We start from the raw sequence: 18005 nt of genomic DNA, 5'->3' as shown, positions 1-18005 counted from the left end.
GCAGTTTATAGCTCAGCATGATGTGTTTTCTTACTAAGTATGCCTAACTTTAAGAAATGAATCTCACCTAAAATGATGACTTAATTCCCCTGAACCTTGTTTTCAGAGGATAGTGGTGGTGTTCCTGAAGCAGAGAAGTGTCTTTCAGCAATGTCAGGACTCACTGAAGGAAACTGCTTTAAATGCAGGATTCATGCAAATTAGGAAGTTTGAACACGGAAAAGACCTATAGGTGAGTTTAGATCTTCAGATTACCCCAAAGCACCTTTTGTTGTAGGTTACAAAGAGCTAAAACCTTGCCCTGCTTTCTATTTTTACTCAAACTAGCCTATCAAGAAGGTGTGGTTAAGTGTACACAGGTGGCTTTCAGACAGTTCCAAGTACATTCAACCCATGGTGCTCTGGCACTGTTTCCTGACCCAGAGAAAAGTTCTCTTATTTTTGTCCAAAAATGAATGTGATGGAACTTCTGTGGGGAAATTATACCCTGTGGTCTGGCTGCAGTCCAGTTACCAATGCTTGTGATTTGTGGTTTGCTAGTTACCTATTTCCAGAGGAAAACTAGAACCTCAGAAAGACTCCTACACTGCATTATCAAGGCTCCTGCGCTACTTTTATGTGTTGGCACCAACACTGACAGTTGCCTTTCAGTGTGTCTCTGCTCCATAAGGAATTGCACAGATTGTGTAGTACAGTGATGTGATCAAGATAGCAGACAGATTTGACAGGAGACCTCAGGGCCAAGACTGAGCAAGGCTAAAGCTAGCCAAATTTTATATTCCAGTACCATTATTCCTAATTCTACTAGCCACTGACTAAACTTCTGACACACAATGACGTTACAATTTGCTTTCATGTGTGAAGGAAGAAAAAAACAAGCACAATTTCTTCCTTTTTTTAAAAAAAAAAAAAACAAAAGCCATCTGGAAGTTCTCTCAAGCTCAGAGAGATACTGTTTCTGTTATTACATTGCATCGGGGTCCAATAATTCCTGATGCTCCAAAATTGTCCAGGTGAAAGTTGTTCACACATTAGTATTAGAATGAATGTTGAAAAGCAATTTTAAAGTACCAACTGCTTCTGTGAGGCTGCCACTCCAAACAAGGTGCCTTAGAAGTAATGCTGCTCCTTGGGCCCAGCCAAACCTTTGTGGCTACAGTTGCATGCAATCAGCAGAGGTTTAAAGCTGGTGCTTCAGGTTAGTTTATCTATGCAGTACTGCACGTTTGTGTAGAACAATACAGGAATCAACAGTGAACCAGGATAGACAAAAACCTGTGTCTTCTGTGAAGAAAAGCCTTGAAAACACAATTTTAAAATGTCTTGTCAGTTTTTTATGATCTCTCAGACCTTCTTGCTTGCTATTAGAAGTCTGTAATTTTTCTGTCTTTGTTCTGTTATGGTTTTGCAAATACTAGACTAGACTTGACTGTAATTTTCACACACAGTAAATATCAGAGGATATTTACTGACCTATACAGAAAAGAACTGGACAGTATTTTCCTGAAGAATCCGTATCCCTGTAGTCCAGTATATTGACAAAATATTTACATTATTTATGAATGAGAGCATAGTTTGTGAAAAGCTTTTACTGTAAAGGTAGGGCAATGGCACAGTGACACTGACAGTGTATATGAATTGGTCTGAACTAAGGACTTTCCCATCAAGACAGAAATTTACATGGTCACCAACTTATTCGTATCTTAATATGCAAATTGTAGGCAACACAAAAAATTGAGTTATTTTTCCACTTGAAGTGCTTGCACCTTCAACTGATTTAATTCTTCTAAACACCTCTAGATCCAGTCCTGTCACAGTGAAGTTTTCATGTTTGACAAGCATAAATAATCCTCCAGCTGAAATAAATGTAATCTATAGCCAAATGCTTCTTACAGATGCCAGAAAAGGGACCTTCATATGAATTCAAGCTGAATTCCAAAAGGTTTAACATTACAGAACAGTAGGTAAGGTTATTTTTCCTTCTCCCTTTCAAGAAAATAAAATTCAGCTAAGGCATTCACACTTTACCACAGCACTGTAGGGAAAAATGACCTATTTTTAAGAGATTGCAATGAAACATTTACTTGAACGTTCTTTTAGAATTGTTAACAAAATAATTAAGAGTAGAATGACTTCCTATATGTCATTTTCCCAATCGACCTCCTCTAAGAGAAAACTTCTATACAGTTTACAATAAATTAATTTCAGCTTTTCACTTGAAAGAAATTAAGATCTTATATTTTGAAGAAAATAAAACATAAATGTTGGAGTCTTTAATTTGCAAGATTTGTTTAAGCAACCCTTCCTTTAAAATCAGACCTGAAATGTCTCTGAAAAAGACAACTACATGAGAGCCACATTTAAAATGTGTTAAGAAATATTAGTTTTATTTAACCAGTTTTCACAGCTGAATATTTATTCTATAAAAACTTTACAGATTGTACAGTTTATATATAGTTCAAACTACTAGAACAAAAAAGTAGGTCCCACAGATGCAAAAATACTGTACCAATCCAAGGTAAAGGCAGATTTACACACTGTACAGCTCTCCACTGGGAAGGGGAGGTGGGTCAGTTCCAAGTAAAAACTTCAAAACTGTACAAAAATAAGGTTTGATTTCTTTTTCATTCTTCATAATACATTCAATAAGATTGCAAGCACAGATACCCAAGTATTAATAGGGATCTGCAGTCAGGAATCAATAACCACTCCTGAAAGGAATGCAAAATAGGTCTATTTACACAGGGCACTCTTTTACACCATACTGTATATAGTGTATATTTAAAATAATAAAAAAGCATAGACAAAGAACATTAAACATCTAATATAAGGTAGTTTTTTTTTTTAAAGGAGTTTTTTTTACTTAAGTGTGCCAGAAGAATTTTAACTTATTAAATAATATATTCTAAGTGAACCTAAAATTTATGAACATAAAATGCATTTTTGGTGTAATACATCAATTAAACCAGCAAATAGGAAAAAAAAAAGAACCAAAACCCAAACTGTGTATAAAGTAGTATTCTCACCCAGCAACAGAAGCACTTATGTAGTTATTTAAAAAAAAAAAAAACAAAAAAAAAAACCCAAACCAACAAAAAAACCAAACCCAGAGAGACTATTTTAAAACCCACTAAAACTAACTTATAACTTAGGATACTCATACATAAGATATTCAGTGATTCACTAATACTGCAAAACAAGCTCTTTTTTTTCTCCTTTTTTTTACCTTCCGTTCTTTCCCCTTCCATTTCCCTCCCACTTTCCCTCATTCCCCTTCCCCAAGAGACAGTGGTTTCTTCATGGTATCTGGGTAAGAATTAAACATCTTCCTGCCCCCTTCTTCCCACCCCTCTATACCTCCCCCCAAAAAGGGACAGAGTGTTTTCTTAGCATTAAACCTGAGCACACTCTCTTTTGGGGGATGTGTGATTTAATCTCAGTAGGGTTTAGTTCCTCAAAATTCTAGAATGTTCCATTATACTTGAGGTATTTCAACCTTCTTCTGAGACAATGCCTTGTATCTTAGCTGACTCATTGGGCAGTGAAAGTAAGGGCTGGCTAATACCCGTTTCAATTCTGTATTCTAATGAAAAAGAAAAGCATTATTCCAGACTTCCCTGCCACACAGAAAATAATGCAACACCATTCACTTTTTAATCCATTCTCTATTTGATACAGTACTAGCCAAAGATAACAAAACCTAGAGCCTTTAAAGAGATGTTTGGTAGTGCACTCTATCATATTTTTTTTAGCTAGTGTGTGTGTGTGTGTCTACGTACACACTGACACACATATTACATTATATATATATATATATAAAAAAGACATATATATGCACACACACACACTTGCGTATGTGTATATATATCTATAAGTAACAATCAGGGAGAAAGGAGTTTTGTTCAAATTTAAGTGATACAGTACTTTCAAACCCCTTGTCAATAAAAGGGGAGGGGGAGGGTCCACTCCTGTTCCCAAGCTGAGCAAGGGGTGAGTTTCTATAGGTTTTTTTAAATGGGCGTATTTTTTTCGCCCTGATGTCCAAGAAATACAATTCCAGTGTCAATGGGCATCTCATCAGAACTCATCAATTTTCTTCTGCAGATATTTTAACATTGAGTCCATCCCTTGTGCTGAGCCCCAGATTTTCTTCAAAACTTCACACTCCTTTTCATTCGCTTGTTCCAAGTCCACCTTCATGATGTTACGTACTAAAGCTTTAGATTCTTCAAGTACCTAGGCCCAAAACCAAATGTGTTGGGTTAATATTACATGAGAAGGGAGCAGCACGTGCACTTGCCGGTTTATATGGATGCATCCCAAAGTTGATTATGAACTAAAGCTTATCAGTTCATGGACCTATTATGACCCTGAGAAACATTTCTCAGAGTCTCTCTTGTAGCATCACACAGAACTTCCTTTACCTTATACAGTGCAAGTGCACAAATATGTGGAAATAATGAAAAATCATAACTATGAATATATATCTCTATATATCTCTGTGGTTTTATACTGGTAACTAGAGAAAACTCCAACTCCATTTTGGTGAAGGCTAATCATAACACTGTTATCCAGATCTGCTCTCATAAGTAGGCAGACCTTGAATTTCTTGAGCATTTAAAATACTGAAAAATCTTGTTTGCTTTTCCATTTAGAAAACTATTAATCTGTTTCAAAATCCAAAATTTCTAATGCACAGAGCAGTTACTTTGTACTGCATCTCCTCTCATAAGAAAGCATCAAATACTGGTACTTTTAGCCATCTTGGGCAACTGCCAATAGTGCCCACAACCACAAATGCACTAGGTGTTACTCATAAAACTGTGAGTACAAAGGCAAAGACTGCACTTATTTCCTTGCTAATTTAAATTAGATTTCTGTGTTTCTGTGGATTTCTTAGGGCAGCTGTTTACACTGTTGCCTAGAAGTCAGACTTCTGCAACTATGTTAAAACAAAAAACTACTGTGGAGTCTAATGCTATCTTAATGTTCTTAACCACAACCTACTATGGCATATGATAAAGAAGAGTCAGATACAAACTTAAAAAAACATCCTCAAAACCCCAGAAAACAGAGATACACATGACTGTGTTAAAAGACATTGCAACCCTAGAATGTGGTATTTCTTTCATGAAAATGGTCTTTTTTAGAAGGGCATAATGATGTAGTCTAATCTAAATCATAAAAATGTATTGTAAGAAAATAAAGGAAACTTACAACTGAATTACATGTGACAAGTTCCTTAATTCGAACCATTACTTCTTGTGTGAATGTTCCCGGCCAAAACACTTGAGAGACGAGTCCTTTGGCACAAGCTTCCTGCGCAGTCAATTTCCTTCCACTGAACAACATTTCATTGGCCTGAAGGGATAAAAAGTTACTTCTGGTATGAAATGTAATGAGACAAAACTCATTAAAGGAAAAATGTTCAAAACAAATAAGGAAAATGCCTGCACTATTTGAAATAGTTTTACTATAGCTCTTTCTTTTATTAGTTAAAAGTTGGAAAAGACTTGTTTGCAGATAGCTGGTCAGTGTTGTAGACTATGTTATGTCAGCAGTTATAAAAAGAGGGAGGTCTATGAAGAAGGGTTAAACATGAAAATGTCTTTTGTCATTTCCCATTCATGAATGTTCATTAGCTCTCCCTTTCTTGCAGTATTGCTGACTTGATTAACTGTGTATGTGGTAATACGTAATAATGCCTGGCAGATCTGTAAGCCAGCAACAAATACATCAGTTTGCCCCTTTATAACAGTGTTAGCTGCAGCAATGAAGTCTTTGCTAAAAAGCTAAATTATCTGTAAATTATAAAGATAACCCAGTTTTGGCAGTAGATCTCCTGGGAACTGCCAGTCTTGGTAGAAAAGAACAGTTAAATATTTTCAATACTGAAAAACATTTTAGTTACAAAACATTTGAACCCTAAATCTATGGTTTATTTTCAGCACTTTTCAAAAGCCTTCAGCAGTATTTCATTTTTGATGCAACACTTAGAATAGCTGGATCATCTTAGAATTTGACCTCCAAAACCCACTGAAGCGAGCAGGATATATTGCAATTTCTGATCAAATTCACAGAAAAGAAACATTCCCATTTTATTGAGGAGTTCAGTATTGAACTGATAAATCCTTTCAAAAGCTGATTTAGCAATCTTTTAAAAAAAACCCAGTATCTAAAATATTTCATACATAGTTTAATGGTATTATCAATACTACATTCTATGCAATAAGGTGATCTCCGGTTCTGTAAATCTTTTTGATTTGTAGTTATCATATACTTCACTATTTATCAGCTTTCCCATTAAAGCTTCATCCTACAACCATTTACACTTATGCTTTAATTCTACCTTTAGTGATATTTCTTATATAGTTAAAACTTTTTGTCTGCAGTAACATCTGCATGGAAACAGCCAGTGAAGACAAAGAAATCAGAGTAATAGTCGACCTCAAAAAAACCCCAGCCCACAGCTTTACTGTTTCTTAATGGCTAACTTACATTAAAAATATGACAAAAGTGATAACTGGACTCTTGAACTATGGAAAATACAGCTGTTACAAAAACCCCAAACCTGACAGGTGTAGCATTTCTGAGGTTTTTAATGTTGTCTAATACTGAAAATTTTGGTAATTATTACAGCAACTTTCAGTCAAGAATCTGAAGTTATGTAATTACCGTAGACAATGTTCCTAGTGTTGCCATTTTACACATGAAGAAATTTGAAAACTCTGAGGTCTGTTATTTACTCCTTTGTAATGAAATACAAAGTCTGGGTTCTGCTGGCACTTGGTTGCTGACTCCCAGTCCATTAGGCATGTAAAAAGAGATGTTTCCTAGGATCTTTTACATAAAATTTATCACCAGCACATCTCTCAAATTACTATGGAAAGTTGTGATTCGCAAATATTAGATTTTAAAAAAAGCCTCAGACTGAAGGTACAGATTATATACCCCTACAGTTCTACCTTCTGTGAAAGCAAAATCAAATACACAAGGTTCATTAACCATCACAACTCCACCTTCTAATTTTCCAGATTATGTGTGAATAATACTAACCTGAAATGCTAGTCAAAACCAGTGATAATACACAACTTTGTCTAACACCAGGAATGATTTTCCTAAGGAGATATGGAAAAAAAATTCTTCCCAAATAATTGTAAAAGATACTTATTATTTATATCAAAGATCAAAACATGAAGTCAATCTAACTGGGAGTTAGGAAAATCAGCAATTTAAGTCAGCTGGTCAGGTCTACATATTCTTCACATGTATTTTTGGTAACAAGTATAAAAATGAGTGCTGGAAAGCCTTCTGTTTTTTTCTAAAACTCAGTAGACACTGCTGAGTTCTGAACAAGAAAAACCACAAATGCTAACAGTGCAGTTATCTTATTTCTGCCAGCTGTAACACAGCATTAGCAGAAAACCTCACGTGAAGCAAGCACTCCCATCAATGTTCTCAGCTGACAGGTTTTGAAGGGAAATGTTTCACTCTGACATCTTCACTTTAAGTCTATACACACTGTATACGCTGGAGACCCACTGCTAAACAAGTTTTAATCATATAACCATGCTTTGTATCTGCTGGGAAAAATCAAACACACTTGGTGGTTACTTTCCAAGAGCTATAATACAGCAATAGAAATGAAGAGGATAAAAGTATTTCCTTACTAGAAGAGTCTCATTAACAACTCATTTTCTACTCAGTCTTTCTCCTTCCACAGAGGAATGGCGCTGGGACATATCCTCTGCTCTCTCTTTCACAGGGAGTCCTTTGAGGCTCACGGGGGGCCTTTCTTGCCAGCCTCCAGGCATTAGCTGCCGTGGAGCCCTTCAGCTCTCTTGCACTGTGATCGGGGGGCAGCTGGTCTCTGTAACCCCCAAGACCCTGGCTGCGATGGGGACTGCAGGCACTAGGGAAATGGGAATCTATCGTGACTGACAGAACACTGCCCAGCATGCTGGAGCCTGTCAGGAAACCCTGTGTGTGGAGTTGATCACACAGCTCCTGTGCTTTATACCCAGGACCAGAAAAACCAGCCCAAGAACTCCACAGCAGACACACAGTAACAGATCTCCCCAAATAAATGTCACCTTAATCTTTATTACAGATTATTTTCAAAAGTCAAACACCAAGTTTAAGAATTCTTCTCAAATTCCTGACATTTCCAATACAGTATCAGTTTTGAATCCAAAGGTCTGGACTTCAGATTTCCGTCATTATTAACTGTTGAACACGTTCTGTGAAAACAGCCCCTCCGTGACAGACCTGCTCACCAGCCATGACTGACCCAGTAGGGAAGATATTTCCAACAATCTTACAATTGAAGATTTTTACATAACTGCTGATAATAAAAAGAATGCACTGAATCTGACTTACAGGAGTTAAGGGCAGGTCTAACATTGCTGAATTAATACATTTGTAGCAAATTTTACGATGCATACAGAGATCTTAATTCTTTCTTTTGTATGATATTGTAATGTTTTTCCCCTGAATGTTTCCCATCTCACTCATACCATCTTTTCTTTTTGCTGACTTCTCTCTCCCTTTTACAGATAGAAAGCATGCAAGCATGCTACTTTATCAAAATTTTCAATATAGATTCTGAATATATTTAATGTAATTTGCTGCTTAAAGTCCAACCTTGTCCCATACAGCACTAACACTGCTATACTGCAGAGTGTTGAAGATAGTATGAAAACAGTGGACTTCTCCACCCCCGCCTTACACTGAATATTATGGAATTGTTATCACCGAAAACTTTCATTTTAAATATTTATATTTAAAAATAACAGCATTCACAAACACACATGAAAAAGTATACTAGGGAAGAGCTGCTTGTGTTTTTTGTACAACTTCTAAAAAACCAAAAAGTAACAACCACAAGTCTCTAAAGGATGGGTATGGATGGAATGGATGGATGAATGGATGGATGGCCAAATAAAAAGGGAAAGGAACAATCAGTACTTTGGAACATGCTAAGATATTAAAGTTACTCTTATAACTGTTAATCTACATCAGTTACCTTTTCTTTTCTCTTCTAATAACTAAATCCAGACATCACACAATTAGACATTAGATCTATTCAAACTGATGCTTTAAATGTACAGAAATCTGTATTTTTAAAATCAATAAATACCTACAGGGAAAAATTTGCTTTTATAGTAAACAGTAATTTAGGAAAAACAGGTGTAGCTATAAGCCCTTGTTTCATACTGTTAATGTTCAAATTGGAGTGGGACGTAGGTCTAACAGTTTTCAAAGAACAGCATAAAAATAGTAAGCAACATGAAAATAATGTAGGTAAGAGATTTTTAAATAGCTTCTTGTTACCTTTCTTTCATCTAATTGGAAAGCAAGAAAAGGGATACTAAGTAACATGTGGCTTACGCTTTCACAACAATGCAAAGTGTTACCATTGTTTTTTTTCAATCCAGCAATACTGTAAATCAAGTGCAAGACTGAAAAAAAAAAATCCTTCACAAAGTTGATTTGCACAGTCTTTCTTGGATAACACACTAGCATTAAACATCAGAGATCTGCAGAGTAAGGAAGTTTGACACGACTTCTCAAGAACGAGTGCATGGAAGCTGAATTACTTATTTTGCACGCTAGGACAAGACTGCTCCTAGCTGGTGATCCAACACTCTTCGATGTAACGACACCGAGTGCAGACCAGCCCGTTCTCTGCTGCGCTCCGATGCTGTGTTGAGCGCAAGACACAGGTGGCTGGTCCTCACGAGGCATCAGCAGGAAAGGTGCGTCCTGGAACACAGGACATAACCCTTCTGCCACCGTCAGGGTTAAGGGTTCCCGTGATGTGGGATTAGGTCCCGTGCCTGCTTTCTGTTCTGTGCATGCAGGTGAAGACTAGGTTGTAACAGCACAGAGCAGAGAAGCTATAAATACTGATTTCTCATGAAAGGTTTTCATGAGATTAAGAATAAATAAAGAAGAGACAACACGGCAAAGGTAAGGAGTCTTGAAATCACTCTGGATAAGTTATCACAGCTGCATTGTGAAGCTGTCAGCCCCTACCCTGCAAGCTACTTACAGAAGCCAGGCCCATTATCCGGGGGAATGTAAGGGATGAACATCCATCTGGACTTTGTCCAAAAGTAGTGTATGGTGTCTGAAACCAAGCCTTCTCGTTAGCCCAAACCACGTCACACAGAGGCAATATAGATGCTCCAAGTCCAATGGCTGGGCCATTTACTGCTACAATGATAGGCTTCTTAAACTGAATAAAAGTATTCACAAAATTCCTGAAGAGAAACAGAAACATGCACTCACTACATATAGAGAAAAAGAGTAAAATTACCAGCCCTTGAAAACTCAGTAATAAATCATCACTTTTCAAAACCAACCTGATAACCTGCTACCATGAGGTGGTTAGCTTGGTGGGTGAGGGGAGAGCAGTGGATATTGTCTGCCTGGATTTCAGAGTGAGACTTTCAGCACTGTCTCCCATAAGACCCAGAGACAAGCTGTTGATGTATGAGCTGGATGAGCAGACAGTGAGGTGGACTGAAAAATGTCTGAATGGCTGGCCCAGAGGGTGGTGGCACGAAGTCTAGTTGGAGGCCAGTAATTGGCGTTGCACCCCAGGGGACAGCGCTGGATGGTTCAACAGCTTCATTCATGATCTGGGTGATGGGGCAGAGCATACCCTCAGCAAGTTTGCTGATGATACAAAACTGGGCTGATAGGCCAGAAGGTCGTGCTGCCATCCAAAGGGACCTCGACAGGCTGGAGAAATGGGCTTACAGGAACCTCATGAAGTTCAACAAGGGGAAGTGCGAAGTCCTGCACACAGGGAAGGCCAACCCCAGGCACCAGTGTATGGCCAGGCTCCTCTTAGTGGTGCCCAGAGGCAGGGGCATAAACTGAAACACAGGAGGTTCCCTCTGAACATCAGGAAACACTTTCTTACTGTCAGGGTGACTGAACAGGCAGCTGGCAAGGTGGTGGACTCTCCGTCCTTGGAGATATTGAAAAACCCTGCCTGGACATGGTCCCAGGCAACCTGCTCTAGGTGACCCTGCTTGAGCAGGGGCAGGTTGCACAAGATGAGCTCCGAAGGTCCCTTCCAACCTCAATCCTTCTCTGATTCTATGAAATCTGAGCATTTCTCCCAGCCTAACAAACCACAGTAGTTGGGCAGGTGCAAATTTAACATCCCACCTACAAGCACCAGTTGATACAGCGCTTGTGGTATATTCACATGCCTCACAGCCCCCTCAGATGAGGCTGTGGTCATACCTCACCTATGGGCAACAACGTGGTTACAGCCCTGCTTGGTCTTCACTGTGTTTACATGATACTGATATAAGGTATCTATCTATATTTTTAAGTGAAGGTATAAGATATATAAGTGAAGATGGGCAAAGGCATTAATGAGCTTCCTTAAGGAGTACTTCTGGATTTCTGGGAGACAGCTTTTCTTAATATATCAATCTGCCTTTTTAAATTACGAACAAAACATAAATAGTAGAGCTCTACTATCACATACCACACACCTGTAAACCTCCCCTCCTCATCTCCCTCTCCAGGTTGGGCATAATACTATGGGTGCTATGATATTAACTTAGAAATGCATATTGTCAGCCTCATTATCAACAGAAAATGACGATTCATTCCAGTACCCACAAAGCATGAATGCATGCTTCTCTGTTCTCAAACAATAAATGTCTTCAAGAGCTTCTTAGGAAGTAAACATGTGTATATGTGCATGTGTGTGTACGCACGCGTTAAACCAAGTAGAGACTTCTAAAACCTCAAAGTTGAGGTATGGACATTTCTCAGGTAATAGCTACACCTACAATGAAGAAGTTGTCTGTATTTACCTCAAGTACATGACAAATTCTGATAAGAACACAACGTACAACATACAGTTGTCAGCACGTGTAAAGCACTCCTTTCCTCTGAATGACAGACGATTTCTCATTTCAGTATTAGATGCTGAAATATGGGAATTTTTATAAAAATTTTTGAAAAGGGGGATTTAGGGAAAATTTTAAAGTTTGTTCTTTATCTGCGTTACATGTTTTTGTATTTGTGCAAAACAGGACATTTTTACTGTATTGCATCCATCACTAAAGGTTATCCTGCTGCTTCTTAACTTCTTCTAATGAACTGAAATAGATGAATACAAAAAAAATTCCTGGAACTATCTTATGCAAGTTGTCATACAAACATCCCATCCAGAGGCTTAAGATAATTTTAATCATGTCTGAATATTCCAGAGAGGACCATCTCTAGCATATATATGAAAAATACCACTATTATATTTGAAGGGGGTGCTCATAGGTGTTTTAAGTTACCTTCATCCATTTTATTAACCATGAATAATGGGGGGGAAAAAAAAAAATCAGGCTTCTGGAAGGGCCTGAATTAAACTCGTGACAGAAGTTCAGCATTAAGAGCCTTCGTTCCCTGGCCATGCCTAAAAAGCAATTCTTAAATGGAATGATTGAAAAATTGTCTTTGAAAAAAAACCTATTATCATCTCTACGAGCCAACTGTGCCTCTAATGAAACAGGCTTTACATGTTACAAGGCGTTTTTTTAGGGACATGAATATTGATGATGACAACAGAACCTAGGTCGCTGAAAGAATATAGATACTCTGGAAGCATACAAGAGGTGTAATCCAAGAGCCCAGGCCCTCAAAACAAGTGTTCAAATTATAAGATACTTGTTTGTATTGTTAAAACATGTCTTTTAAGTTCTATACTTTTTTCCATATATATTCTAGTTTGCAGTAGTTCAGCTCATTTTGTTTAAACGTTAGAGGTTTGGTACCTAGCATTGGGATGATGTTCACTAGTATCAATCTACTTCTCTAAAATATCCATCGTTCCACTGCTCTGAATGTAGTAAGTTACTTCTTCAATGCATATCTTGTATTTGTGTGTGTTAAATTTTGTTTCCTGAAACCCTACGGTTGTTCAAATTTTTTAAAGTTGGTTTTGACTGGAGGAGTATTAGCATACCACCAGTTTTCATGGTTAAATTTTAGCAGTAAAAATAGTGATGCATAGAAAAGGAGAGGAGTATAAAGAAGCGCTGCACACTATATCACATAACAGGTGAATGTCTGAGATCGTGCTGGATTAGAAGCTTTTGAAATAAAAAAAAGATAAAACAAGCCAGACTACATGATGAAGAATACCTACTCAGATGACTGAAGATAATCTTACATACCTAATAGCTTCTGCCATCTTAGTGCTTTCCTTTTTTCTATCATCTGTTAAACGTCGTATAAAATAAATAAAATCAAGACCACAGCAGAAAATGCTACCAACTGCACTGAACAGCACAAGTTTACTGTCATCTGCAGCTGCTGTGTTCAGTGCACTTTGGACTTCCTTCATTACCTGAAAAAATAAAAAATTCATTAGAATCTTTTTATTCCATCATTAAAAAGTAGCATACTGCTCTCTTCCCCTCCTCCCCACAGGAGATCTTTACCATCTTTAATTCTTCCTTAGGATCCACTCAACCATCACATTAGAAGAGGTACTTTTTTTCATTATGCAATGAAAATTCTAAAGTATTAAAGGCTTTGCATTTCAAAACTGTAACTAGACTAAGATAATTAAATCATTAAGAAAAGATCTATCAGATGTTATCTGCAACTAAAGCACTCCCTCAGCATTTCTGTAATTTGGACAGCAGATGGCACATGCAACCAGTTCAGAAAAAAAGAACCTTAATTCAGGCTAAAGCTTGTTTCAAGTTGCACTTCATAAATCGCCACATCTTATCTACATCTCCATGTTCAGATAACATAGTTCTTAAGCTCAACTGAACTACACTTGAAGTCAGCTGTATGTGTAACATCTTGCAAGCAACAACCTGAATCTTGTTTTGCATATGTTTGTGCCTGAATAACAGGCATAAATGAGGCAAGAACTTAGAATTCCTCCAGCAGCCTTCCCTGCCACCCACCCCCACCCCACCCCCAATCAGAAGGGTTCTGACCTCTGGATTTAGTGAATTATTTTCAGATGATTTTGTTGATAGCAAAATGTGTGTGAATCCATCTTGTTTCCTGACAACAATGTCTCTGTACCGGTATGCACTCTCCGTTTGTCTCACGCTGAAACGTAGCCTTTTATCAAAAGGCTGATCTCTCCTGTCATCAATAAACCTTCGTTTGCTGGCTGTCACTCCTGTTACAGATGTCTGTATGTTGGTTGTACCATTGGCTGCTAATGCTTCCATAAAGGTGGATGTACCTGGAAATATTTTAAACAATAACATTCTATTAATTACATTTTATTAGCTCAGCAGTTTCAAAAATCCCTATTAGCATGAAAACATGCTAGTCATATTAAGAACACACAGTAAACAGGAAATTCAGTCCCCTGGAAGTTACTGAAACGTTACACAAATAGACACTGTGCACAGAACAAAATTAAAGTGACAAAGGGATCCAAGAAATTCATTTTACAGTTGTGAGAAGATACATTTTAAACAAGCCAAACTGACCAATCATCATATAGTTTTAGGAGGGAAAGGTTTATTTAACTTTCCTAATGGCAATGCACTTCAGTAAGTTAATGCTCTTTCTCCCTTTCCAAGATCTTAAAGTTGTCTAACAGCATCAAGATTGCAAAGAGAAAGCAGAAGCCTTTTGTTTCAAACGCCACGAGAAATTAATATACTGAAGAAAACAACACTTAGAATAAGCCAAATAAAGAATTTGAATTGACAAGATCATATAAAGCATAACAGTCTTTAAGGGAAAATGGAAATGAAGAAATACAGACTATACTTCTGTGAGAGGGAAACAAGACCCATGCAGTGATGGATATTTTAATGAATTCATAGACAATGAGATATTTCTCAAGTCTAAACAATTTTTGCTATTAGAACTGGCAAATAGAGCATTATGTGTTTCTGGTCTTGTTCCCAGTCACTTAAATGGACAGAATTTGAAGGCATGCAAGTAAACAGCCATTCCTCATGACATGGAAGGGACAGGTTTTTCTGTACTCCACATTAGAAACACAATGCCAAATAACCAGAATTCATCAGAGGAGAATCAGAGAACATCTTTGATCTATAATCCATCTTTATGTTAAAGTCTGCATTTAAAATCTCCACAAAGTCTGTCAGATTAAAGTAATGGAGTATGTTTAAGGGAGGGGACAGTAGGGTTACACATTGGAATAATGTGTTACAGGCTGAGAGAGGAAAGTTTTGAAAGCCTTTTCCTGAAAACTGAGGTCTAAGACTTTGTTAAAATCTAATGGAAACCCACAGCCCTTATCTCACAAACTTCAGAACATCACGCATATGTCTTAAAAAGTACAGTTAAATAATGTACAAATTGTTAATTAAATGCCATCGATGGATCTTGCTTAATTTGTCATTATCTTTCTGAAGAAGCTAAATTTTTAAAGTTCTAATAATAGGTAATGCTATGCTTGTAAATTTATTTTATTTACAAGATACTTCAAACACACATGGGTCCAATGAAGACATTAAACAGTCTCACCTAAATAAGTGGAATATCCTATATCTCCACATTTTAACTTCATTCAGGTGTTGCTTACTATGAACCATATGAAGTATGAGAGAGATATTAGGACTAATGAAATTAAAATTTATAACATTATACATTTTCCTGTGTTTCAGAGACTGCCTTCAGATATAAATTAAGTCTTTATACCAAATATTTTAACATATTTGATTATAAATCTGTTATTATTAATTAGGCAAGTTGTCTGACAAGCCATAAACCAATAAGGTTTTATTTTACTTTTTAAAAGTCTTTCTTGATGTATTAGTGACTTAATCCTCTTACCGTATCACTTTTTGTGAAGTTAAAGACAACTCAAGATTTTTTAAACTGTTTAAAGTGAAGAGTAAGAAACTGAATTCAGTTTGTGATTACTCTCAGAGACAGAGGTGAACAAAAATGAAATGGAAAATTAATATTTTACATAGTCACAGAAGTTCTACATTTATTCCTAAATTTTTCACGGCAGAATAAATAAAAATTTGATGCATAACAAACATGAAATAGATGAGGGATGCTTTTGATACTTTTCCCTTGTAAACCACACTATGTTGATTCCTCTCCTTCAAAAGAATTCCCTGCAAAGGGAACTTGCAGGAACACCACTGCTGCCCCATATTTCATTAGCAATACAAGACGAAATGGTATCACTGGCCAGAATGGTTTGTTTTTCCATAGGTAAGGTAAATTAAAACAACGGAAGTCACCTCTGATTTCTAAACCCTGATGTAAGATTCTGTCCTAGCCAATAGTGACAAAAGTGGAGAACCAGGAGAGTACAATAGACTAGACTAAGCCAAAAGAGAGTCAGTAAACTTGTGTAAGAGCTTTGAGCAGATCTTTTCCCATGACCTGTACTTCCAAAGGCATACTCAAATACCAGAAAATTACTATTGAGATTGAAGAGGCAATGATTATATGCTTTGAGAGACAAAACATTTGGCAAGAGAGACCAAGATGTAAACACCACACGCTACTTTTCATGTTTATTGAATTGGCAAGAGACCTTCTGAGTTTTTATGTAAACTCTGTCTGCACTTGTCAATAGTTGCAATTTCAAACCACAAACAAGGGACAGCTGCAGTTCAGTGGAAGAAGTCTCCTACATCCAATCTTGTAAATATGCTTTTAGGATACTTAGACTGGAATCAAAAACCTGTTGGCTCTAGAAACTGTACCTCTGTGCAGGGAGATTCGGCCAGCTGGTACAGATTAGTAAACGGCACAAACAATTAAAATACATTCATTAGTAATGTTTATCATTGTCACTGTAAATTTGTGACCTTCTACACCTTAAAGCATAGGGGGCTCTTTCTTTTAGCATTTGGTCCACAAAAGTGAAGAGACAGTCTTGGCCATGTGTTGCAGCAAATGAGGATGAAAATAAAAAAATAAAGTGCCAGAGAGGATTAACTGTATAGCTATAGATTTCCTCACATGAAGATTTTGCACTGAGGTTACTTTTTTTCAGGTTAATTACAACTGTATTTTACAATTTTGAAATACAGATTTTCATAACAAACAAAAGCAGTTTAATACATTAATGGACACAGCATAGCAAAGACACAAAACACCACAGCCTTCTCCTTTCAAACTGAGCCTTCCAAAAACAATAAGGGCTTGGAAAAAAGACAATTTACCCTGGATATTGTCAACTAATGCAGAAATTGGTTTAAGAGGTAAACATCTCTTCTAGTCAAAAAAAACCCCAACTGTAAACTGTTAACGCAACGTGATCTTCTCAAAGGTGAAGACATACTACTGCTGCGCAAAGCTTCACCATACAGATGCAAAATAAAATTAAGAGAACTGCTTGGTTTTGCAGCTGCTGATCAAAACTTGGTAATAAGTCACCATTTTCATGCAGCTGCTCTTAGAGGAAAAAAAAAAAACAACCTACGGGCAACGAAAGGAGCTGGTCTTATTCAAAAGGAAAACAGATGCAAAATACATAAGTTGGAAAAGGGGCAGAACAGCAAAGGTATCATCATCCCCATTCCGCTGGCAAAAGACAGAAGAAAGCCACCTCTCCAAAATCTGAGGGGGATAACAGTTAAAACACACAATGCCAGACATCTAAATAAACAGAGTTAAAATCAAAACAAGTAACACACAACTTCACAACAATCAAAAAGTTAATATACCAAGCTCCTCTCCAAGCTATTCATGCCTCACTGTTACTGTCTCCAAAATTCTTGAGAAGTTCTGTTTAGCTTACATAGCGAGCCTTGAATACAAACACTCCCCTCCCTGCAACAATACTGGGGACACATCCAAAAAGGTGCTGTAGAAGCAGCCAAGCCTCTTTTTGCGTGCTTCTTTTTGAGTACACATGCACTAGCAGTGGTGGTCTGAATTCAAAGGTTTGTCTGACAGAGTATGCTGTTTCTGAAAGGCTTAGCACAGGTGTCTAAGGAACAAGCATAAGAAGATATGAGATGTGAAGGATGTTATCTGAGTATATTCCTCAACTC

The 18005-nt window shown here is 37.2% G+C and overlaps 1 protein-coding gene across 2 annotated transcripts in view; it reads right to left on the bottom strand.

Annotated features, from left to right (window-relative positions):
- Positions 1-3632: 3632 nt before the first annotated feature.
- The window catches only part of CDYL (chromodomain Y like), a 102551-nt gene continuing 88178 nt past the window's right edge, over positions 3633-18005 (bottom strand). For both annotated transcript variants that reach the window (XM_074899621.1, XM_074899623.1), the window contains 5 exons: positions 13986-14242; positions 13206-13378; positions 10055-10265; positions 5218-5361; positions 3633-4236 (listed from right to left, as the gene is read on the bottom strand). In XM_074899621.1, the coding sequence (XP_074755722.1) occupies positions 4078-4236; positions 5218-5361; positions 10055-10265; positions 13206-13378; positions 13986-14242 (944 nt within the window). In that variant the 3' untranslated portion in view covers positions 3633-4077. The remainder of the gene's footprint in view (positions 4237-5217; positions 5362-10054; positions 10266-13205; positions 13379-13985; positions 14243-18005) is intronic.

The sequence above is a fragment of the Athene noctua genome, chromosome 2 (assembly GCF_965140245.1).
Source record: "Athene noctua chromosome 2, bAthNoc1.hap1.1, whole genome shotgun sequence".
NCBI lineage: Eukaryota > Metazoa > Chordata > Aves > Strigiformes > Strigidae > Athene > Athene noctua.
This window is presented reverse-complemented; position numbering and strand designations above follow the sequence as displayed.